This window comes from Cricetulus griseus, chromosome 8 (assembly GCF_003668045.3).
Source record: "Cricetulus griseus strain 17A/GY chromosome 8, alternate assembly CriGri-PICRH-1.0, whole genome shotgun sequence".
NCBI classification, from domain to species: Eukaryota; Metazoa; Chordata; class Mammalia; order Rodentia; family Cricetidae; genus Cricetulus; species Cricetulus griseus.
Window position 1 is genome coordinate 31,193,477 of NC_048601.1, and position 25,579 is coordinate 31,219,055.

Sequence of the window (25,579 nt, forward strand, 5' to 3'; positions counted from 1 at the left end):
TTCTGATGGCCTTCTTCTGGCACTGAGGTCTCCTGCACAGACATGTTGCACATAAACCCACACAAACATAAACTTAAAAATAATATTTTGAATTTCAAGAAGACAAGTTTTCAGTCAGAAAGTTAAGACGTATTTTTCTCTTAACAGGTGAGCATTTATAATTCTGTTTGCACTGGAGCCCTTCCAATACAATAATAAAAATTTCCAGACACTGGAGCATAGTGTGAGCCAGGGAATAACGAATAAAGGCTAACTTTTAACACTAACTTCCGGTCTTGGAACGTCCTTACTTGACCAGAGCCTTTGACATGGGGAATTTGTCCTCTGTCCATTTGTCAAAAGCACAGTTATAATTGGGTCGGGAGGAACTGAAGGGGCGGAACTGGAGCTGTCCTGCATCTGATGGCTCCAGGATGCCTCCAGTCCCTTGCCCCGCCCCCGTAGGCCTGAGTCACAAAGGCGGTTGCCAGGCGCCAGGTGGAGAAAAGATGCAGCCACTGCTCTGGAGCGTGCAATTCGTGTGGAGTTCAGTAGGTGAGCTCCCGTCCCGGATGGTGATGGTGGGTCCGGGACCGGGCTCCCATCGCTGCCCTGGCTTTGGGCAGGGACGTGTGGCTCCCGCCCCGGGGGAGGGACTTCCAGGGAGACAAGCCTGTTCTAGCACTTCAGTTGCTCGGGATCTTTTCACGGTTCACGAGGACTTCAGCTGCACTTTGGCGCTACCTTCCCCTTTCCCAGGTGGGGAAATCGAGGATCCGGGTTCCTTAGAAGGAAGACGCCTATAAAAAGGAAGCCTTTTGGACAGGGGCACCAGGTGTTTCCTATGTGGAGCTAGTACAGCAGCTTGTTTAGACTCCTCAGGTTCATACCCACTCCCGCAATTGATTAAAGTTACTCCCTGTTATGCCGGGAACCGGGGCAGAACCATTTTTATTTAAACCTTATGAGAAGGAATGTAAAGACCTGGAGTCCAAGGCCCTTTCATCTCCTTTGGTTTAGGCTGGAGATTTGATGAAGCTCTTTTTCCTTTGCCTGTATTTTTATTTTTAGGAGAGGGGTCTAGAAATGGATCCATTTTATTTAATATATACCAGAAGCCCCTCTTGGATTTTTTTTTTCAGACAAATCTGTTAATTCATAGCAATCTTACTGCTTCAGCCTCTCAAGCGCTAAGATGACAAGCATTGGCTAAATGCTCTTAAATCCAAGATATTCAACACTAGCCACCTGTCGTAGGCAGTTTGGAATAGATATGTCCTTTGGTGTCAGTTTCTCATCCTAATGCAGCTCAGATATTTGCAACTTGCAAAGGCACTGCATAGACGTGAGAACCGTCTATCAATTGGAGGAAATCAGCAAATTAACTTTGTCCTAATCACTTCAAAGGACACTTATAATGTTAACAGTTTTTTTTAAATATTTTATTTATTATGTATACAACATTCTGCTTCCATGTATATCTGCACACCAGAAAAGGGCACCTGATCTCATTGCAGATGGCTTTGAGCCACCATGTGGTTGCTGGGAATTGAACTCACGACCTCTGGAAGAGCCATCAGTGCTCCTAACCTCTGAGCCATCTCTCCAGCCCCAGCAGTTTTGTTTTTAATGAACTGTAGAGGTGTCAGCCCTTTGGTGATGGTAACTACTGAACAAGATGTGTTGCTGTTGTCTTTTGTGGCAGAAAGAGGAAGGGACAAAGACTTAGACTGTCTGGAAACAAAAAGGACCTATCTGCAGGACCCCAGTGATGCAATGGATCATTACATAGGATTTATACAGAAAAGGGACCTGTAAAGACCCTCCAAGTAAGAGGAAGGTGCTAAAAAATGATAGTTTCTCTTGAATTTAGGAGACACTGTCACTTTGGATGTAGAATTGAAGTAAATTTTGTGTTAATACCCACCCAACACTTAAAGACAATTCAAGGTATTATCCTGTGGGTATCTTACACATGAAAATGTATGTGCCTATATATATGGGGGAAAATGAACAAATTTTAAGGCTGGCCTCTGAAAACTCTCCTTCATAGAATGTACCTCTTCCAAGGTGCTTTGTAAATCACCCCGTACTCTGCAATGTTCTCTTGATCAGAATGCTTTTAGGGCCAAGAGACTGTCCCAGCAAAATTTTTGTTTTGGGGTTGGGTTCTTTGCTAAGTCTTTTTTTTTTTTTTAAAGCCTGGATCTGCTTATGTTGCCTTGGCTGTCCTGGAATCACGAGGGCACCAGATCTCATTATTGATGGCTGTGAGCCACCATGTGGGTGCTGGGAATTGAACTCAGGACCTCTGGAAGAGCAGTCATTGCTCTTAACCGATGAGCCATCTCTCCAGCCAGAGTTTTATTTTTTATTTTTTATTATGTGTTTATTTGTGTGTTCAGTTTCTGGTAGAACATAGAAGATCCATCTGTTGGATCCCCTGGATCTATAGTTACAGGCAGCTCTTAAGATGCCTGACATGGGAGCTGGGAACCAAATTCAGGTCCCCTGAAATAGTGGCAAGTACTCTGAACTGTTGAGCCATCTGTCACTATGTATGTAGCTCTGGCTGGCTTGGAACTATGTAAAAGTCTGGCCTCCAACTTGTAATGATCCTCCTACCTCCTATTTTCTACCTCTTCCTTCCAAAATTATAATAGGCATAAGTCACCAAGCCAGGTACTGTGTTTTTCCTGGATGTCTCCAGAAAGAAAAGTGAAAATTGGAGGTTGCTTAAAAGCCACACTGTAGGTAGTCTGCAAACTGCAAAGTGCAACAGAATATTTGGAGGGTTTGCATACATGTAAACTTCAGGGTCCCACCCCACATTTCTAATTAAGTAGGTCTGAGATGGGACCCCAAGAGCTTGCATTTCTACCAAATACATAATGAAGTTAAAACTGCTAGTTCAAGGGTTATACTTTGAGAGCTCTGAAGAAGTACCAATTACAAACGCTTCTAAGACATGGGTTGAGTTTCTTGCCATTAAAATAATGTCTCATCATGAAGCCTAGCCACTTGTGCCCACCAAAGGCACTGACTGAGCTACTCCATTCAGACAAATACGTATCATCTGTAGAATGGGTGAACTTTCTTACAGGGGAAGTTTTCAGTATGTGCAGCAGTTGTCACATTTAGTATCTGTTACTCTTTACAGAACTATTGACCCCTGTCACGTACCAGTATCATCGGTTCAGTGGAAACCACTAAGTTTAAGTAAGAAATGAGACAGATGTGAATTTACACAGCCACGCCTCTCCCCTCCCTCAAAGCACAGCAGGGAAATTCCATGTCTGATTCCTTTCCTTTAGGACTATCAATGGCAGGATACCAGCTCTGGTCACCATGGACCCCACTGGATGAGAGCTTCCAATGGCTTCGGCACACAACACCTACCCCTTGCTCCAAACACCCTTTTAGAGCCTCTCCTTGCTTCCCACACACCCCTTCTGACCTTGAAGTGCAGTTGTGCTTTCAAGAAGTCACTCTTGTCCTAGACAGCCCACTTGTGGCACCTGGAGAGAGCCCCAAGTTACCCTGTCACACATCAGAGCTCCGAGCAGTGAATAACAAGAAAGGACTGGTGAGGAAGCCCCAGCCAGTCCGCCTCAATGGAGTAGATTCTGTTTTCGGTAGGGTCATCACAGCCCAGCCACCCAAGTGGACTGGAACCTTCAGAGTCTCAGACAAGTCAGCCTTCTGCAAAATTATCAGCAGGGAACACCAGTGGCCCACTGGACTCAAGGAGCCTCAGATTCAGATGACAGTGACTATGTGCAAACAGATGCTACGCTCCATTCTCCTGCTGTATGCGACATACAAGAAGTGCACCTTTGCCTTGCAGCACTCCAAGTAAAGGGTCCCCATCAGGCCCCGGTGCTCCATACCATGCTCTCTGGTATGTACCCAAAGCTTACGAAGACCTGTCTACATGAACTGTAACACCACGCCAGATATTTTGCCTTTCAGTCACACTGTGACAAGCTCCCATCCTCCCTTTCTCTTCAGAAACAGGACCAACCAATGACACTGAGCAAGGAAGAACATTTCCACTACAAAGCTGAATGGCCATTCAAAAGTCAGCCTAACGACACACATGTGACAGTGATTAAACTATCATATAGACAAGCCAGCCTAGTGTGAACACACTCAAATGCCAATGCCAGTGATGAGCTGGCAAAGAAAAGGGATGTGAAGAAAAGACATATATGGTTGGATGTCTGGGTACCAGAGGATGAAGGGGTCAGAAATCTGTATGTGGGTTAAGGACTAATTTTAAAAAAAAGCTTTTCCTCTTCAAACAAATGTCAACAACAAAACATAACTTTAATACCAATATGAGTAACAATATAACAAATATTAAACAATCTTAATAGCATGGCAAGGAAGAGCTTGACAGCAGCTTTGAGACTGGGCTTTCTGGCGGAAGACAGGAGAATCCCCTATTTTAGCTCCAGATGTTCTATTTCTAATAAACTATAATTATTTTGTATGATTCTTACAACTAGATTCTAGGCATAATTCAGAATAATGTGGAAATAAATACTATATATAATACAGTGTCAGCAGATGTTTGATGATGTCTTTTCTTCCTTTGTTTTATACTAATAACCAAAAAAATTTAAAAGCAAGTTGATGAAGTGGCTAAGCAGGTAAAAGTCTGGAATTTTGATCCCTGGAACCCATATGGTGGAAAGAGAGAACCTACTTCCACCATTTTTCCTTTGATCTCCACATGTGCACCACAGCACATACGTCCCACACACACATACAAAAATAAATGTTTAAAAATTCAAAAGTCGTGTTCAAGACCCTCCTGGTCAACAGAGCAAATACCACAATAGAGAGACCCTGTCACAAAACAAAACAAAAACCCAACAAAAATCCAATTAAAAGGTAGTTAAAATGTTCTTTTTGACTTTTTTGGTCCTTAACACCGAGGTCAAGTCATTCCCCCAGGAAGGAAACAATGCTTTAAGGGCACTGGTATGATTGTACAAAGCTCACTCAGTCTCACCTAATGCTTGAATAATGAGATACATCTAAAGTGAGGAATTAGGTATCTGGCGCAAAACTCAGATTTTATTTACAAAGTTATCATAAGACTAAATTTTAAAATAAATCAAGTTTCGAAACTAGCCCCCAAAGGTCAGCCAGAGCATTTACGGATTTACTCTGCAGAAGCAGCATGGCCACATTTATCCAAACCACTGATGGATGCTACACACTGGAATCTTGAGCCAGAGACCTGGATGCTGGACAATCTGTGAAATCCACTGGTTAATTAAATAAAAACTGCTTAAGGAAAAACAGGATGCTATGGTTGGAAAGGCAGAGATCAAACTTCAAACCCCAAAGAGAAAAGGGTAAGAAGCTGCCAGCGATGAGGAAGGGGCAGTTGTGTCCCGGGATCTAATCAGAGCTGTCATCACTTTCATCATTATCTTGGTCCTTTTGTCCATCACTTGCTTCATCTTCCCCATCCTAAGGGATAAAGAAGAAGAAAAAGTACTCGAGGCCAATTCTTGCAACACACAGATATACACTATACCATTTTCATTCTTTTTTTTTTTTTTTTGGTTTGTTTTTTCAACACAGGGCCCTGGCTATCTTCGAGCTCACTATTTAAACCAGGCTGGCTTCCAATTCATAGAGAGCTGCTTACTTCTGTCTTCTGAGTGCTGGGATTAAAGGCATGTACTACCACCAACCACCCAAATCCGTCTGTAAAAGCAATGAAAATTTAAAAACCTTTGTAAGCTAAAGCAGAAGTCCCCTCTTGTTTTCATTTTGTTTTGAGACAAGATCTCTATAGTTCAAGCTCATCTCAACTCATTACTTTGCTAAGAAGGACCTTGAGCTTGTGAACTTCCTCCACCTCCCAAGTGCTGGGATTACAGGCACATTCAGCCATGCTCAGCTCTTTTTTAAAATTTGTTTTCTGAGATGGGGTCTCATTATATAGCCCTTGGCTATTCTCAAACTCAGGAAATCTACCTCCTTTTGCCTCCCAAGTGCTGGGATTTAAGGGCATGTGCTTGGCTCCCCTTTAATTCTTGCCATGAAGTATAAGCCAAGACCACAGAGAAAGGTTTTTGTTTTGTTGAAACAGGGTCTTACTGTGTAGCCCTATCTAGCTCAGAACTTGCTACATAGACCAGACTGGCCTCGAATTCACAGAGATCCATCTGTCTTTACCTCTCTAGTGCTATGATTAAAGGTGTGTACCTCTCCTGCCCGGCCTGAGAGGTCATTTTGATACTGAATTATTTACAACTGAACCAAATCTGCACAATCTTTAAACAAGCCAGAGCTTTCCAGCTGTTCTTCAGGAATAAAACACAGAAACAAAGACACTATCGATTCAATATAGAGCAAGGCTTAGTATGGTACAACTCTCAGTCCCAAGATTCAGGAGACTAACACAGGAGGTTTTTGAGTCCAAAGAGAGCCTGGGCTACATAGAAAGGCTCTGCATACACAAAGGAATAAACAAGCAAATATGTGTATGGATTGTGTGTATGAAGCAATGGTTATTACAAGTCCTGGCATATTCAGCAGGAGTCCAGCATGACACTGGCTTGCTCTCTAGTAGGACATGTATTAGAAGCATAGCATGCTGACTACCTTGGATTCCTTGTAAGAGTAAGAAGAGGTCTGTTACAAGGACTAAAATAGGGCCTACAGATTGCATAATAGACGATCTTTTTGTGCATAGCTTCTAGCTAAACTGCCTGGCATCCAGAACTCAACAAAACTTGATGCACACATTTTTATTTAGCATATATTAAATCCACAAAAACATCTGTCCACAGAAATTGAGTAACTGTAATATTTTATTCCTCAATAGTGGCAGCTTGACTCTAGGCTTCTGCTTTCACGTTTCAATTTTGTATGTTAAAAAAGGGTGAGGGGCTGAAGAGATGGATCAGTGTTCTTCCAGAGGACCCAGGTTCAACTCCCAGCACTTACATGGTGGCTCACAACTCTAATTTCACTCCCGGGGATGGGTGTGTGTGTGTGGCACCCACAAGCACCACACACACAAGATGCAAAGAAAAACATGCACAAAAAATACACATACACATTAAAAAAAAAAAAAAGTGGTAAATGGCCAGGTGTGGTGGTGCATGCCTTTAATCTCAGCACTTGGGAGGCATAGGCAGGCCTATCTCTGTGAATTCAAAGCTAGCCTGACTTACATAGTTCCAGGCTCCGGATTGCAAAACCAAGTTGAAATGGTTGAAATAATTTTAACACAGAACATGCTGGTCTTTTCTCTCTTGTAGAACTCTTTTACATACAAGATCATGCAAAACAGGGTACTACATAGTGCAAGAAAAAAAAAAAAAAACCTTTGTTTTGGTACAGAAGACCGAATGCACAAACGTGTACATGCTCGGTACATGCTCTACCACTGAGCTATAATGCCCCTTAAGTTGCAAACAAATTTTCAACACAGTGATGTAACTATTCTATGGTTCCCAAAGAATTCATATAAGTTTTTTTAGTAGGGAATGGAAATGGGCACAGAAGTATTTAACAATAGATTATACAGACAAAACCCTGTACTTTGTGCTAACGAAGAATACTTAATAAAATGTTCTACCAAAACCAGACCTGTGTTGCTCTGTCCCTGGAGACGTGGGATGTCATGCCACTCTCACTGTCTTCTGAAGTGCTCTCTGGGGAAGACAGATGCTGGGAAACAATTTCTTCACCCTGAATGCAGAAGCAGCAGAAGAAACAGGGGTCGTAATGAGCACCTTTATGGTTTTGAGGAAGGCCGAGTTTCTACGTATTAGAGAAGAAGTATTCTAGCAGTTCAAAACATATCAACTGGGCTGGGTAGGTGGCTCTGAGGTTAAGAGGGCTGCTCTTCCAGAAGTCTTGAGTTCAATTCCCAGCAACCACAAGGTGCTCAAAACCACCTATGAGATCTGGTGCCCTCTTCTGGCTAGCAGGCATACATGTAAGCAGAACACTATATCCATAATAAATACATTTTTAAAAAAGAAAAATATTATAAAAACAAAAACATATCAGCCTCTGATCTATCATTTAGGGAAATGCTGTTCAATTCCAGGTTTCTGAGATCCCTGTGGAACCAACACAAAATTTTATACCAGGTCCATTTTTTATATTCTAGTGTTATACTAGATTTTGTATTGGTGACTCTCAGTTAATGAATGCCAAATATGGATCTAAAATTGTCCCAAAGACTAGAGTTGTAATCAGAACTTAAAAGAGAATCAAAGTTTGTGGCTAGTGTGGGCTACATAATGAGACCAATATCTGCCAAAATATATTTCTTAATATCTCAAGGTTTGTAAGTAGCACCCATGAATCATGAGCACCCAAGCAGAGACTAAGGAACTATCTGGACTCAAACCCTGGCTCCACTAACTCAGTGCTAAACAGTCTGTGAAAGTTACATCTTGAGCTTCAGTGTTCTCCAAGAAAACACAGAACTGACTTCTTAAGTTTGATTTGAAGAAAGAAAACCACTATTTTATTTTCACATGTAGCATTAAAAAACTCGGCTAGTGGGGAGTGGAGAGATGGTTTGGCAGTTAAGAGTGTTTACTGTTCTTACATGGGACCAGGTTTAGTTCTCAGTACCTACATGGTAGCTCACAACTGCCTATTATTCCAGTTCTAGGGAATCCAACAGTCTCCATTGGCCTCCTATGATCCCACACACATATGGTGCATATAAACTCACAGCTGCACACACGTTGTACAAAGTTAAACAACCCTCAGCTAGTGCATGGATGCAGAGGATGTAGAACCTGAAAGTGAGTGATGCTGAAATTACAAAGCATGTCACTTGCAAACAGGTTCCAGATATCTGACAACTCAAAGACCCTAGACATGACCATTTGTTAAAACTGGAGTGCATTTTCAGTAATAAGACCAGACTACTTTAGGAAAAAAGGTCAAAGTTCGTCCACATATGAAAATGTTATAAATCTGCTCTCAGTGAGGCTTATAAGTTAAGTATCCCTCTGGCACAGACAAAGTGCTGTGTTGAGCTGGCTCTTTTTTTTTTTTTTTTTCCTCTTGTTGTTTTGTGACTTTTTTGAAATGTTTTCACCTTTATTTTTGTGTCTGTTAGTTTTATACCTGCATGTGTCTGTGTACCACATGAATGCAGGCCCATGCAGGCCTGTAGAGGGAGTTAGATCACTGAACTGGAGTTATACAGTTGTAAGCTACCATGTAAGTGATGGAAATTGATCCTGAGCCCTCTGAAAGAGCAGCCAGTCAGTGCTCTTAACTGTTGAGCTGTCTCTCCAGTCTTATAATCTTAAATAACCACAGAAATGTTAACCATAGTCTCTCTTCCCCACTAATGAGGATTGCATCTAGTTGCTTACACATAATAGCTAGATAAGTACTCTATTTCTGAGCTATATTGCCAGGCCTCTTCTATTTACTTTTAATTTTGTTGACAGCTTTGCTAATTGCCCAGGCTAGTCTTAAATTCACTTTGTAGCTGGGCAAACCCTGAACTTGTGATCCTTCTGCCTCAGCATCCCAAGTAGTTGGGTTACAAGCCTGTGCCACCAGGCCTGGCTAAAAGCAGTCTTATTAGAACAGGGCATGGGTGACCTCTCTTATATTTCTTCTGATGCTCTCACAAAGAATGGGCATAGAAGTTCATAACTGATGGTCTAAACTTCAGGCTTACCTGTAAGTCTCGGTTTTTCAGAGTACCCAACCAGAAAGCCTCTCTACAATTGTTGAGGACAAGCATGGCTTTGACTCTGCAAACTAACAGCTCCAGTGACTTTTTGAGTAAAGGCACATGTTTGGTAAGTCTTGTGTCCTGGTGAATCTGAAGAGAAACAAATCATCCGGCTCTATCATCATGTTTCATATTTACTTTACAGGAATGTCTGAACGTGTCATACCTGAAGAATAAGAGGGCATGTCTGGCCAATATGGCCCAGAAACATGGTCCATCAAACAGTAATAGTTTGATGAGTTTGATGAAAAGAATGTCACCTTAAAACTCAGGGCTAGAAGACATACCACGACCACCTCTAGGTGCCTGGTATAAAGCTCTGTTGATTAATCAGCAAATCACCCCAAGGTGTCTTTAATGACATCAAACACAAAATTAGCTCTGGTCAGCTTTTTTTTTTTTTTTTCCAAATTCTTTTTTTATTAGTTCAAATTAGGAACAAGCTTGTTTCATATGTCAATCCCTTCTCCCTCTCCCTCACTTCCCCCTCACCTCCCCCACCCCCAACCTATCCCTCACCCCATCCACCCTCCACTCCCCAGGCAGGGTAGGGCCCTCAATGGGAGCTCCGCAAAGTCCACCACATCATCCTGGGCTGGGCCTAGGCCCTTCCCCTGTGTCCAGGGCAAGAGAGCATCCCTTCATGTGGGATGGGCTCTCAAAGTTCCTTCTTACACCAGGGAAAAATTACTAATCCACTACCAGGGGCCCCCTGGAGTGCAGAGGCCTCCTCATTGACATCCATGTTCGGGGTCTGGATCAGTCCCGAGCTGACCTCCCAGACAGAAGTCTGGGGTCCATGTGCTCCCCCTTGTTCAGGCCAGCTGATTCTGTGGGTTTCACCAGCCAGGTACCGACCCCTCTTGTCAGCTTTAAGACCCTGGAATTCTAGCTCAACTTCTTCTAAACATAAAACCAAATAAGAAATGAGTGGCGAGAAATGGTTCAAAGAATCGTCTGGTTTGCCACTGTTTCTATGTCCCTTCAAATGTGTCAATGGTTCAAGGGTTTCAACTGGAGTTTGTTGTTGTATTCCTCTCACCTCACACCTCTGGGTCTCACTATGTAGTTCTGGCTGCCTTGGAAACTCACTCTGTAGACCAGACTGGCCTTGAAATCACAGAGATCCCCGTTTCTGCCTCCCAAGTGCTGGGATTAAAGGTGTGCACCACAACTCCTGGCTTAGAGAAGACTTAATAATCACATATTCTCACAAGAGGCGACCACATTATGTAGCTGAAAAGCTCTAAGATGGCTAGTTGGGAATACTTCCAGGCTCCTGCAGTTGCCACCTAACAGTCCTCCTGCCTGCAGTTCTTTGTGTGCTGGCTAGTTTTATGTCAACTTGACACAGCCAGGATCACCTGAGGAGGGAACCTCAATTGAGAAAATGCCTCCACAAGACTGGGCTGTAGGAAACCTGTAGGATATTTTATTAGTAATTGATGTGGGAGGGTTCATACCATTATGGGTGGGGCCAGCCCTGAGCTGATGGTCTTGGGTTCTGTAAGAAAGCAGGCTGAGCAAGCCACAAGGAGTAAGTCAGAAAACACGGCTTCTACAGCAGCTCCTGACTCCAGGTTTCTGCCCAGTTGGAGTTCCTGCCTTGGTTTCAAAGGATATGTAAGCTAAATAAACTCTTCTCCTTGAGTTGCTTTTGGTCATGGTGTTTCATCACAGCAACAGAAACCCTAACTCTAGGACACTGTGTAACAGGAAATCATCTAGGAGTGCTCTATACATTCTTCTACCAAGAAGTAGACTCTGGTTTGTTCTGAGACAGTGTATTCCATGGAGCCTAGGCCAGCCAGCCTCTAAGTGCTGGGATTATACATGTGCTCAACTACACTTGGGCCCTCAGGAGCATTTCTAGAGGAAACAGTTACAGAATTTTGTAGGGAGACACTCTAGCCCCACCCCAGGTAACCGGCACAGGTGTGTAGGAACATGCCCGTGAGGGCGGGGTGAGGGGAAGTCTAAGGTGACTTAGGATAGGCTTCTTAAGGGGACCAAGGACACGTGGACCCGCTCTTCTCTTTCCCTTCTGTGGCCCTGGTCCCGGCTCCCTCTTCCTCACTTTGGCTTGCGCTTGGCTGGTGTATCTGAATAAAGAAAACCTTAGCCTGATTGCCTGTTGAGTGGTCACCTAACAGAATTTGATCCAAATACAAAACTTCACCTTAGATAACTGCCAGGTTCATTCAACAACAAAGGATTTGCTAACTCTAAATAAACTGTGTTTGGACACAGGGTTAAAAGGTAGGTCTGGTTGCCCATGTTTATAATCTCAGCAGGAAAACTGAGTTTCAGGCCACGGCTGGTTATGTTTCATAATGAGACCTACTCCTCTCTCACCTTGGAATGTCCACAAAGGTGATGAAGTAGCCTTGTATTCCGTTGAAGGGTTTCCAGCAAACTCAGAACATCTTCCTAACAACAAGAAAATTTATAAATGTTGTGGTATAACATTCTATAATGTTATTTCAGATGCAAGATGCTCTTGCAGCAAGGGCTCCAGGGAAGATGAGCTCTGTAGGTGGCAGCCTATGCTAATGATCATCTGAGTCTGGCCCTCAGATAGGAATGCTGAGCCCTGAGTGCCAATTGGCTTTAAAAGTCTATCAAGCCTGTTTTTTTTTTTTTTTTTAAGATTTTTTTTATTTCTTATGTATACAACATTCTGCTTCCATGAATATCTGCACACCAGAAGAGGGCATCAGATCTCATAACGGATGGTTGTGAGCCACCATGTGGTTGCTGGGAATTGAACTCAGGACCTCTGGAAGAGCAGTCAGGGCTCTTAACCTCTGAGCCATCTCTCCAACCCTATCAAGCCTGTTTTATAGCCCAAGTGTCTTCTAAAGTGTTTGCAGTGACACTGCCAGAGGAGAGCCTTGTGTATAGCAGCTCAACGAAGCACAAGTTAAAGAGAAAAAGCCCAAAGATTGGGGAGAATTGTAGAGGTGGGTCTGAACAGAGTAATTTGAGAGGCTCAGCTTAACTGTGCACTTCTGGCTATAGATGGCATGGTATCACTTAAATTGCTGCTCAGAATGTAGGCAACAGACTGCTGTACCCCACCCCCAACTCAGAAATACCCAGAGACCCCTGGCAACTGGCTCTGCTCTCAGCTCTTACCCGATGTTTTCTAAAGCAGAAGTCGAGGAGTGGCATACACTGTTTCAGAAATGCTTCCACAAAGTGACGTCCATACTGAAGAGAGAGAGAGAGTGCCTGAGGACTTTTTCTTGAAAAGCCCTCAGATGAGGCATCATAGGGCACTAACTTGTGTGCATTAAAAATAAACTGGGAGTGGTCTGGAAAGTTAATTTCACTGAAGGTGAAAAGTAAATAGGACTGCTATAGAAAGAATTTCCAAAATTGCACAGACTCTTGTACCCAGATGCAGACAATGACCTCAATGTTCAGTTCTGAGAACACTGAGGAAAACTCATTCTCAAAAGGAGAAATTTTGAGAGGACCAAGGAAACACATGGCCCATTTCCAATCACATTACTCTTCCAATCTTCTCATCTCCTACACTGTACCAGGGTAGAGTGAGCAAAGAGGAGGGAAGGCCACAAGATACCAAGAATAGGGTACCGGGAAGAAGACACCAAGAGTAGTGAAGAAGCATTCTCCCCAAAACATTCCTTTTGGGTGTACCATCAAATCTAGGGCCAGGCAAGAAAATCTTCATTAGGAGAAAAGGAAGAATTGTCAGAATATCAATTCCCACAATCAAACCACCCCCAAAGACTCTCTTCATTTGTCTTGTGGCTCAAAGGACTGAACTTGGGGCCTTGCACACACTAAGCAGGTTTTCTACAAACCATCCATAACTTCTCTTCCACTACCTAAAGTACTGGCAAGGGCTGAGGGTAAGTACTGCTTTTTTGTTTATTGGTTGATTCGAGGTAGGGTCTCACTATGAAGACCTGGATGACCTGAAATTCCCCGTTTGGACCAGGCTGACCTCAAGCTCACAGAGATCCATTTGCTTCTGCCTCTCAAGTGCTGGGATTAAAGGTGTATGCCACCAGGCCCACCGTGAACATTACTCTTAAATTCAGCTGCTCTGTAGGCATTCAATCTACTTATACTATTTTGACCAAAAGTTCTCCAACTCATAAGAAAATTGCCTCTAATTGCTATAGAAAATATTACCCACTGTCTTCCTTGGACCACAACCTATTAGCACAGATTCTGGCATGTAAAAGAGGTATAAAGCAATTCTAAGCCGGGCATTGGTGGCGCACACCTTTAATCCCAGCACTTGGGAGGCAGAGGCAGGCGGATCTCTGTGAGTTCAAGGCCAGCCTGGTCTCCAGAGCGAGTGCCAGGATAGGCTCCAAAGCTCACAGAGAAACCCTGTCTCGAAAAACAAAAACAAAAACAAAAACAAAAACAAAAAAAAATTGACCCATAGGAAGAAAACATTGAACAAAGCCAAGGAAATCTCTTACCTTTAAACACACATGCAGAACAGGGTAACTGTCAAATACCTAGACAGGAGAAAGACAAGAAACCAAAACTGAGGTCGGCTTCTTTGAGTATTCCAGCCCCCCCTCCCCTGAGTACAGCATTGTTCTGAGTGATACAGGGAATTCTAAAGCGAAGACGGCATGGAAAAATAGAAAATCAGTAACAGAATACAAACACTCTCATAACTTAAGTCCAAGAAAAGCAGGGAAAGAACAAAGGGGATCAAGAAATTGATTCAAACTGGGGATGTTCAGAAGATAGAGGGCTGGCACTTTGATCTGAAACCTTAAGACTTTATGAGATGGATCGGAGAGGGAATGACATTTTAAGCCTGCACATAATCCAATAGTAGAGAAAACTGTGCTTGAAGGATAATAACGGCAATCAGAGCTGGAAGTGTACTCAGAGGATCCAAGGCAAGATGGGAGAAAATGGGGCAATGACAGGTAGTAAATATTGTGATACAGGCAAAAAGAAAAGAGGGGGGGAAACACATAGTGGCCAGGAGAAGGAATTATCTAGAATGAGTAGAGGGTCACAGAAGGGAAGAAACACTCAAGGAAGGGTGAGGAAAACAGCAGGTAGTTGATTGTGGAAAGTAGGGGCCCTCCTGTCAGGTCAGGCTTGGCTGGGGAGGCAGGTCAGGCATACTTTCATCAGATTGATGAGGATACTGAAGTCTCGAACAGCCATGTTCCAATACAGCAGCTTCTCTTCATGAACCTGGAGACAGGCAAACACAGGCCTCTGAGTCACAGCCAAATACTTGCACTATCCTTCCACTAATACAATTTGTCCATTATCCCTTCTGAAGAGATGTGGGAACAGTGTACTCATCAGCAGGTTCACATACACTGTGACGACATCAGAGTACCTCACAGAAAATCAGCTTCTGCTGGCTTCGGGTTCTCTTGGTAGCCCCTGTCTACCTCAGCTCTGATTGGGAGGTTGCCAAGACCCATAGCAGGCTTGGTGTTCTTTAAACCAGGTGGGAAGTGACAAAATTGGCAGAAGAAACAGAGCTCAATCTCACCTCCAACTAGAGGGAAAAGAAATCAAACCAGAAGCTTTTTGAAAGAATGACTAGATCTTGGTAATGAAAGGAATCAGCTTAGGAGAAACTCTATCCCCAAGAGATAAAAGAATCAACAATGCCCATGTAATCAAAGGCCATTTCTTTTTGAGGGGAATGCCTGAACCACCTGCTGTGAGTCTGTTGCTGTGCCAGCCTGAAGACTTTTCACTGTCTTCTCGAGTTCAGCCATCATCACACGGAAGAAAATGACAAAGGTGTGCCTATAAGGAGGGGAAAGATATGAATACCCACATGATGCACTGTTTACAATAAGCTTCTAGGAAGTTCTCTGTAAGAAGAAGCCAGGAGGGCAACAGTCATGTACACCCCTGTCTCTGAATGTTTTTTCAGTAAGATCCACTGAAAGAGGAGAATGGAAAAAATTTAAAAAATGAGCGCAAGGGTTGAGATGTAGTCCAATAAATAAGAGTGCATTTCTACCCTACCATTCATTGAGTTCAGCATACTTGAGGTGGACACAGGGACGCATGCCTGCAATCCAAGCACTAAGGAGGAATTGAAGGCAAAAGAATTGGAAGTTTAAGGTCATCCTTAACTACACAGGGAGTCTGAGGCTAGCCTAGACTAGATAAGATGAGTGAGAGAAAGAGAGAGTGAGCAAGCGACAACACACATACAGAAGCCCAAGCTAAAGCAAATGGTCTATGAGACAGTAGATTTAGCTTGGAAAATCGATACCATGATACAGGAAGCAGCAGCAGTTAATATGGCAAGGGAAGCCAAGTATAAGCTGTGGTTTTGTGTTCCCTTCACTGATTGTAAGCAGCAGAAAAATTTTTTAAATTTATTTTTTATTTTTTATTCTTTTTACATTCCAACCCCAGTTCCCCCTCCTTCCCTTTTCCCCTCTTCCCTACCTTCCATCACCTGCCCCCTATCTACTACTCAGAGGGGATAAGGCCTCCCCTGGGGAGTCACCAAAGTCTGGGATACCAAGCTGAGGCAGGACCAAGTCTCTCCTCCCAAATCAGGCTGGGCAAGGTATCCCACCACAGGTAACGGGTTCCAAAAAGCCAGGAGAAATTCTTTCTAACCTCCATTTTCCTCAAGAGTAAAACAGTGGTAATAGGCCGGGTGGTGGTGACACATGCCTTTGATCCCAGTACTTGTGAGGAAGAGGCAGGTAGATCTCTGTGAGTTTGAGGCCAGCCTGGTCTCCAGAGCGAGTGCCAGGATAGGCTCCAAAGATACACAGAGAAACCCTGTCTCGAAAAACAAACAAACAAACAACAACAGTGGTAATGATACCTTTACCTCACAGGGATTAAAAACAAATTAGATGAAGATGCTTGATAAACTGGAACAACTATACAAGTAAAAGATAACTATTGATACTGCAAGACACAAAACCATCAGATACAACAATCAACTGTTTTTCAAGGTGGTTGAAAGGTATTACAAAGCTGGTCTTAAGTTACTCTTATTTTTATTCATTTTGGGGTGTTGGGAGCTGAACCCAGGCCTCCCACATGCTAAGTATGCACTCTCAGTGGCTACAACCTTAGCACAAGTCGTAACTTTAAAGGATAAAAGCACAAACAGTAGTTCCTTATCTGTGAAAACTGGAAGTAGTGAAACTACACTCCTCTGTGAGATCCTTTTACACACCCTGTGAATAGTTTAGACCTGAAATACCTCCACAGGCTCATGATTTCAGCATGGTCCCTAGCTAGTCTTTGTCGATATTTTGAAGGATATGTAGAGCCGTTGGGAAGTAGGCCTGGCGGGAGGAGTGTCCAGGCTGTAAGGTATTACCTGACCCTGATTCTGGCCTGTTTACTCGAGTTCCGGTTTGAGTCATGTGAACAAGTTTCATCCTCACGCTCTCGCCACTGATGATGGAGCAGATCCTGACACCATACTTAGCTGTCACAATGCACTGAAACTGTGACCTAAAATAAATCCTTCCCCTCAGAGATTGCTTCTGTCAGAGATTTTAGAAAGTAACAAATTCATCCAGATTGAGGGCTCTTGAAAAAAATCCACAGTAAGACTTTTGCTGCCAAAGGAGTGGAAGAGTTTTATGGACGAGAATTAGATGGAGAAGGGTGGAGCGAGAACTCCCTTACCTGGTCAACATAGGGAACGTAGAGGAAGAGGCATCTTTTGGAGCATTGACCAACTCTGGGACACCAACGCCAGCGATCTCCTCTATGGCCTTCAAAACATTGTCTGTGTGCTCCAGGTAGATGCTTTATAAAGTGCCAGAAGAGCAGGGACACACATTATAGAATTCCCATCTCCCAGGCATCCTGGTTACCACGTGAGAACCTCCCTGGGTCCTGACTCTCCTCACCAGGTGCACAGACAATGGAGGCAAATGACCAGGAATGCAAGCAAATATCCCCTCTTTGAAGCTCATTTGCTCAGGAATCTTGTCAGTGGTGGCAAGCTGACTAACACAGTAGCCATATGCAATTATATTTAGTATCTACAAGTACTCTATGGAAATCCTTGAAGGGAAGAACGGAAAAGCATCCAGCAAGACCCGGCACTGTTAGCGCACACCTTTAATCCCAGCACTTGGGAGGCAGAGGCAGGCGGATCTCTGTGAGTTCGAGGCCAGCCTGGTCTCCAAAGCGAGTGCCAGGATAGGCTCCAAAGCTACACAGAGAAACCCAGTCTCAAAAAACCAAAAAAAAGGGGCTGGAGGGATGGCTCAGGGGTTGGGAGCGCCGGCTGCTCATCCAGAGGTCCTGAGTTCAGTTCCCAGCGACCACATGGTGGCTCACAGCCATCCCTTGTGAGATCTGGTACCCTCTTCTGGTGTGCAGATATTGCATGGAAGCAGAATGTTGTATACATAATAAATAGATAAATCTTAACCCCCCCCCCCCAAAAAAGAAAAGCAACCAGCAATAACCTATTGTTAGAATCAGATCGGATGGTGAGTGGTCAACTTCTAACAAATACTTGGCAAAGTTGCAGAAGTTCAAGATATGGAGCCAAGCCTGGTGGTACAGGCCTGTACACTCAGTCACTTGGGCAGCTAGGGTCAAGAGGATCCCAAGTTCAATGCCAGCTTGGGATACAGAATGAGTTCAAGGGCAACTCCCCAGTCTGTCTCTGTCTCTGTCTCTTACACACATATAGGAAGAGAAAAGGAAATTCAAGATATGCTACAGGAACTCAGGTACAGTACTGTTGGGTATATTAGAACATGAGCACTAATAAACTTTTCTAAAGCCATTTTTTATTCATGAGATACTACCATGTATTAAGTTTTCAAATAATTTCTGATGTTCATCTTTTTTGGAGAGAGAATTTCTCTCTCCATATAGCTCTGGCTGTACTGCTGACATTCACTTTGTTTTTCATGATATGGTTTCTTGGTATAGCCCTGGATGTTCTAGAACTCTCTCTGTAGACCAGGCTAGCCTCAAACTCAAAGATCTGCCAGCCTCTGTCTCCTGAGTGCTGGGATTAAAGGTGTGTGCCACCACGTCCCTCCATGACATTCACTTTTAATAATAACAAAGATTCTAGCTAGTTGGTAGTGGCAGAGATGGCAGTGCACGCTTTTAATTCCAGCACTTGTGGGGCAGAGGCAGACAGATCTCTATGAGTTTGAGGCCAGCCTGGTTTACAAAGTGAATTTCAGGACAGCCAGGGCTGTTACACAGAAAAACTTTGTCTCAAAAAATAAACAAACAACCCCCCCAAAAAAAAAATCAAACAAAAAGATTCTAAATGCTTGCCTAGAACTAAGAGTAAATAAAATTTCAATTAGACACACGGTTAAGGAGCCGGGCGTTGGTGGCGCACTCCTTTAATCCCAACACTTGGGAGGCAGAGGCAGGCGGATCTCTGTGAGTTCAAGGCCAGCCTAGTCTCCAGAGGGAGTGCCAGGATTGGCTCCAAAGCTACACAGAGAAACCCTGTCTCGAAAAACCAAAAATATAATAAAAATAAAAAAAAAAAGAAACACAGTTAAGAGCTATAGAGATGGCTCAGCAGTTAAGATCACTGGCTGTTCTTCCGTAGGACTCAGTTTCAATTCTCAGCACTTAGTGGCTTACAAATATCTGAAGCTCTAGTTCCAGAGAATATGATGCCCTTTCCTGACCTCTGAGGGCAGTGCATACACGAGGTGCACAGACAAGCAGGCAAAAAACCAATATAATAAATTAACAAAAAGGAAGCACAAAGAGCCAGATGGATGTTGTACATCTGTAACCACAGCACTCAGGAGGTATAGGCAGAAGGAACAGAAGTTCAAGGCTATCCTCGGCTACGCAGTGAGTTCACCTCAACAATCCAAAATAAATAAGTAATATAGACAAATAAACGAAAAAAGAACTATGCTTAGACACCCTGGAAGTAATGGACAAGGTGGGCAATAAGTGTATTTGACTCACTATTCAAAAGGAGGGACACAACTGTACACTACTCTGCTCTCTCCAATTGGATTGTCAGTAACAAAGTAGCTGACACAGTCAGTAGAAGGAAAGCATTTTAGGATCCAAATTCTAAAATGTGCTCATTTTAAACCATCATTTGCTCTCAAGTTCCCCTAACAGAGGTCATGACTCAGTCCCTAACTACATGAGAGATCCCAATAACAGCAAAATGTAAAAGAACGCAATCTGGTTCCCTGGGAGAAAGTAAACATCTTACCAAAGCAAGTCATGCAGGTGGTCATTAAAATTGGTGTTCTTCTCTTTTTCCCCGTGAGGCCATGCACGACAGAGCAGTTGTTTGGCCAGGGTGGCTGTTGGAAAACAAGACAAAAAGCATTGCATTCAAGATAAATCAACCTCATTCTTTTTTAAATAAAGTTTTTTCTTTAAGATTTATTTTATTCATATGAGTGATTTGCCTGCATGTGCATGCATGCCTGGTGCCTGAGGAAGTGGTAGCCTCTGTGTGGATGCTGGAAATCAAAACCAGGTCCTTTGTAGAAAAACAAATGCTCTTAACCACTAAGTCAATCCTCCAGCCCTGCCCTCATCCTTTTAAAAACTACATTTAGAAACACAATTGTTCGCTGAGTGTAACTGATCACACCTACAATCTCAGCACTTTCGAGACTGAGGTGGGAAAACTATTGGGGCTGCAGAGGAGACACTGCCAACCATCTCCTCCAAATCCACTGACATGTCAGCATTTGTATAGCGTTTAAAGATCAGATAAGCACACTCTGATCTTTCAGATGTTGAAGGAAGATTATTGATCAAAAGGACTATTTTTTTTTTTTAATTTTAAGGTGTGTTTTAAAATGGTTTAAAAAAGAATTTTGTGTATGTGTGTTTATCTATGTGTGGGCATGTGCATCTGCAGGTGCTTGCAGAGGCCAGAAGAGGGCACTGGATCTTTGAAGGTGGAATGACATGCAGTTGTGCAGTTGTGAGCTGCCTGAAGTGGATGCTGAGAATTGAATTGAGGTCCTTGTTGACAGAAGTAAACATTCTTAACTGCGGAGCCATCTCAGCCACAGATTATTATTTTAAATTTAAGTTTTTGGCCTAAGAGGCAATTTTGTTTTTAGGGCAGGTGTCTTGTGTGGGTAACTTAGTTGTTTAAGGGCTTGTGTGGTATGCACAAAACTCTAGATTCTACCCCCAGCACCATATAAAAGCAGGCATGGTAGCATATGCACGTAATACCAGCACTTAGGAAATAGAGCTGGGAGGATCAGAAGTTGAAGGTCATCTTTAAGATGATCATAGCAAGTCTGAGCCAGCCCAAACTTTAAGACACCATTTCTTTAAAAAAGATTCTCATTATATAGCGTATGCTAGTCTGAAACTCACAATTCTCCTTCAGCCTTCTGAGTACTAGAATTATAGAAAGATAGCACCAGCTTTTAAAGTGGGAAATTACCAATACGGAGTCAGGTAGAAATATAAGGGTATTTAATAGGGAAAAGCCTTACAGAACTGTCTAGCCAGCTGGTGGATCAGCAGCCTGTACAGCAAGTACCAAAGAGAAACTGAAACCGCAAACGCAGTCACACTAGGTCATTCTGACCACGCCCTCACAAGCCTGGTCAGGCACACCTGTAGCCAGCCCCTAAGAAGGCGTGGCTACAGCTTCCCCTACAAGCTTTGGCCTAGCAAAGCAACTATCTAAAAAGCTAATTTGTTCCTGTTCCATTGACACAACTACCATAAACAAAATCATTTGTCTAATACTTAAGTGTACCATACTTAATGGCCCTGTCCAAAAGCACAAAAACGTGGCCACCTCTTTTAGATCAAACCCTACTCTATTAATACAGGAAAAAGATTTCTTTCAGATTTTAATTTTGCTTTCTATTGTGCCAAAATTGGAAAAAATTAGTCATTTGCATTCCAAGGGATATGATAAAGAATACCTAGGCCTGGAGAGATGGCTCAGCGGTTAAGAGCACTGACTGCTCTTCCAGAGGTCCTGAGTTCAATTCCCGCAACCGCATGGTGGCTCACAAGCACCTTGAATGAGATCTGGTGCCCTCTGCTGGCATGCAGGCAGAAGACTGTATACATAATAAATAAATAAAAATCTTTAAAAAAATATAATAAAAAAAGAATACCTAAATAGAAGGTCCCAAGTTCCCAGCCCCTAGGGTGGCATGGTAACACACATTTGTACTACCAGAACTAGGGAGGCCAAGGCAGGAGAGATGAGGAAAGGGGAGAGGGAAAGAGGGGGAAAAAAGGTCAGAAGATGATATAAAAGTAAGAAAATGCCATAATGAACACACACGCCTTAAAAAAGGTCAGGTCAGTGGTGGTGGCACACACCTTTAATTCCAGCACTTGGGAGGCAGACAGGCAGATCTCCAAGTTTGAGGCCAGCCTGGTCTACAAAGTGAGTTCTAGGACAGCCAGGGCTACACAGAGAAACCCTGTCTTGGGGTGGGGTGGTGGTGGTGGTGGTAGTGGTGGTTGGTGGGTCAGGAAGTGGCCAGTACTCATTTCCTTGATGCTTGCTTGTGATTTTTCTTCCATCTTTACTCACTTAATGATGTATGTACGTATCTATGCATCTATCTATAGTAGACTAAGACAATAAAAAGAAGGTGAAGGAGTGTAGTGATTTGAATGAGAATGACTCCCATAGGCTTATATGTTTGAATACTTGGTTCTCAGCTGGTGGAACTTTTTGAGAAGGATTAGAAGGTGTGGACTTGGAAGTTGTGTCTCACTGGGGGTGGGAACTGAGGTTTTAAAAGCCCAGGCAATTTCCAGTTAAGTCTCTGTGTCCTAAGCTCTCAATCACTATGCTAGTGCCAAGTCTGTGTACCTGCTGCCATGCTTCCAACCCTATGATGGCCACAGATTTCAACCCTCTAAAAATGTAAGCCTAATAAACTCTTGTATAAGTTGCCTGGTCACAGTGTCTTATCATAGCAATAGAAAGTATGTAGTATCTAAGATAAAGAGTAAGCAGATTATTAAGACTTACACAGGGCATGGTAGCACATGCCTATAATTCTAGTACTTGGGAGTAAGACGAAGGGAAGATTACTTCAAGTCCAAGCTTAGCCTGGTCTATATAGAGTTCCAATGTAGCTAGATATACATAGCAAAACCTTGTCTTTAAAAAAAAAAAAGTCAGCCAGGCAGTGGTGGGGTACACCTTTAATCCCAGCACTTGGGAGGCATAGGCAGGCAGATCTCTTGAGTGTGAGACCAGCCTGGTCTACAGAGTGAGTTCCAGGACAGCCAGAGTTACTCAGAGAAAGATGCCTTGAAAAAACAAAGAGAAAAAAACCACACACACACACACACACACACACACACACACAGAGAGAGAGAGAGAGAGAGAGAGAAAGAAAAAGAGAGAGAGAGAGAGAGAGAGAGAGAGAGAGAGAGAGAGAGAGAGAGAGAGAGAGAGAGAGAGAAAGTCTGGTTCTGCTGTTGGTGGCTCACGCCTTTAATCCCAGCACTTGGGAGGAGAGGCAGGCGGATCTCTGTGAGTTCGAGGCCAGCCTGGTCTACAGAGCGAATTCCAGGATAGGCTCCAAAACAATACAGAGAAACCCTGTCTCAGAAAACAAAACAAAACAAAACAAAACAAAACAAAAAAGTCTAAAGACAAAATTATCAAGGACTGAGAAATAAAGGCTAGAGACAAACAGAAAGTTAGTAAATTATCAAGGATGGCAGGTGGGGCTCAGTAGGTTAGTACTGTGTTTAATTTCTAGTACAAAAAGAAGAAAACTTGGGGCTCAGTGGTTAAGAGCACTGACTGGTCTTCCAGAGGATCTGGGCTGGTTTCACAGCGCTCAGTAGACATCTCACAACTGTCTGTAACTCCAATTACAAGGGAGCCAAAACATTCTGGTCTCCAGTGCATATGACATACAGGCAGGTAAAACACTCATATACATAAAATAAAAACAAAATAAATAAATCTTTTTTAAAAAAGAAGAAAACTGTACAATCAATCTAACCAAAGTTACACTGAGCAGTGGGGAGTCCTGTGTGAGAAAATGGTCTCTTTGGTGAAACAAGGGGTACACGCCCATGATTTTGTGGGATTTACATGTAAAAATGCTCAAGTTCTAGAAACACCAAATTTACAAGTGTAAGATTAATAATCCTATTAATATCCCCCCTCAGCCAAAAAAGGGAACTGGGCCCATCACCAAGTTTTTCTTTCTTCTGGGTAGGTGCAGCAGATTTCTCCAGAAGGGTCATGAGAAGTCTGAGAAGATAAAGACCACACTGGAAATTGGGAATGCAGTGGTGGAAATTTTGCAAGTAATTGAAGCTCTGGCTGTAAAGAAGCAAGAAACAAAAGAACAGACACAGCATCACATCACATGCTGCAAAATGTCTTTATATGCACACAAGTCTCCCAAGAAATTTATTATTTTTTAATTATGTATATATGTGGGTTATCTGTGTGTGGGTATCTGTATGTGAGTACAGGTACCCACAGAGGCCAGGAGACTATGTTGGATACCCTAGAGCTGAAATCAGATGGTTACAATTTGTCAGATATGGGTTCTGGGATTTGAACTTTGGTACTTTGTAAGAGCAGCAAGTACTCTAACTACTGAGGCATCTCTCCAGTTCCCAACTATTTGGGATGTTATGGGGATGAGAAAGATCTCATGAAGACAAGGTTGGCCTTGAACTCACAACAATGTGATGAGGGATGACAAGATTGGATAGGACTAGCAATCAGTATTAACTTGTTGCTCCCTACATACCCAACAATGCTAGATGACAGAGTAGGTCCTTAACTAATCCAGAGATGGCTAAGAGTAGGGAGTGGCACATGCCTGTAATTCCAACAGTTAAGAGGCTAAGACAGAATGGAGAATTTGAGGCTAGCCTAGAATACACAGCATGACTCTGCTTCAAAAAAAAAAAAATCAAAATGAGGGGCTGGAGAGATGGCTAAGCAGTTAAAACCACTGATTGCTCTTACAGAGGACTCACACAAAGACACACACACAAGAAACAAATAAGTAAAATAGGCCTTGGTGTGGTGTTACATGGCATTAATTCCAGCACTTAGGAGGTAGAGGCAGGTGGATCTCTGTGAGCTTGAGGACAGTCCAGTGTACATCATGAGTTCCAGGCCAACAGAGTTATATAATGAAACCCAGTCTTCAAAACATGAAAAAATACTTTTGTTAAGAGTAAGTGACAGAAAAGTATAGATTTTGTTCACAATTAACAGCAAATGTTTTCCAAATCAAGGTCTACCAGTATACTAGAATGAAGTCTGACCTACCTGATCAGCTCCTCCAAGGGCTGTTCTTGTTCCGTCTGCTTTAGCCGGCTTGTGAGGACCTCCAGGGCTGAGTGCAGGAGATGAAGGTTTGAATGGTGAGTAAATCCTTTCCTAAAGCCAGGTCAGAAAAAGTGGCTCAGCTTGTCTCAGTAAGATTACTTGGGTAATCCCCGAAGAGAGTCCTGAGCCTCGCTCTACCTAGGCCAGTTACTCAACAGTTTGAAAATGTAATTTCAAGTTCTAAAGCACGAAAATTAAGTCACAGATCTAAGCATTAGACTAGAAACTGAAGCAAAGGAGGATGTGGTTGTACACGCCAGCACATGTCTGCACTTGGAAGACAGGAGGACTGTATGCAGCTAGCCACTACCTACTGTGAGTTCCAGGCTGGTCTGAGGTATTTAGTAAGATTCTGTCTCAAAACAACAACAAAAGGAAACTGAAGCCAGGTAGTAGTGGTACACACCTTTAGTCCCAGAACTCAGGAGGCAGAGGCAGGCAAAGCTCCGAGTTTGGAGCCAACCTTATCTACAGAGAGTTCCAGGACAGTCAGGACTACATAGAGAAACTGTGTCTCAAATAAACAAACA

The 25,579-nt window shown here is 43.1% G+C and overlaps 2 protein-coding genes across 7 annotated transcripts in view; one reads left to right on the top strand and one right to left on the bottom strand.

Annotated features, from left to right (window-relative positions):
* Window positions 1–3,093: 3,093 nt before the first annotated feature.
* On the top strand, window positions 3,094–4,736 carry Fancd2os (FANCD2 opposite strand). The gene has a single exon (XM_035448992.1). The coding sequence runs from the start codon at window positions 3,272–3,274 to the stop codon at window positions 3,836–3,838; it is 567 nt and encodes a 188-aa protein (XP_035304883.1). The 5' UTR covers window positions 3,094–3,271; the 3' UTR covers window positions 3,839–4,736.
* Window positions 4,737–4,871: 135 nt separating this feature from the next.
* Window positions 4,872–25,579, bottom strand: part of Fancd2 (FA complementation group D2) — a 68,075-nt gene continuing 47,367 nt past the window's right edge. For all 6 annotated transcript variants that reach the window (XM_035448991.1, XM_027429110.2, XM_027429109.2 and 3 more), the window contains 12 exons: window positions 24,990–25,100; window positions 23,890–24,020; window positions 19,932–20,025; window positions 17,384–17,506; window positions 15,421–15,514; window positions 14,870–14,941; window positions 14,200–14,238; window positions 12,872–12,946; window positions 12,089–12,163; window positions 9,677–9,823; window positions 7,603–7,704; window positions 4,872–5,466 (listed from right to left, as the gene is read on the bottom strand). In XM_035448991.1, the coding sequence (XP_035304882.1) occupies window positions 5,395–5,466; window positions 7,603–7,704; window positions 9,677–9,823; window positions 12,089–12,163; window positions 12,872–12,946; window positions 14,200–14,238; window positions 14,870–14,941; window positions 15,421–15,514; window positions 17,384–17,506; window positions 19,932–20,025; window positions 23,890–24,020; window positions 24,990–25,100 (1,135 nt within the window). In that variant the 3' untranslated portion in view covers window positions 4,872–5,394. The remainder of the gene's footprint in view (window positions 5,467–7,602; window positions 7,705–9,676; window positions 9,824–12,088; window positions 12,164–12,871; window positions 12,947–14,199; window positions 14,239–14,869; window positions 14,942–15,420; window positions 15,515–17,383; window positions 17,507–19,931; window positions 20,026–23,889; window positions 24,021–24,989; window positions 25,101–25,579) is intronic.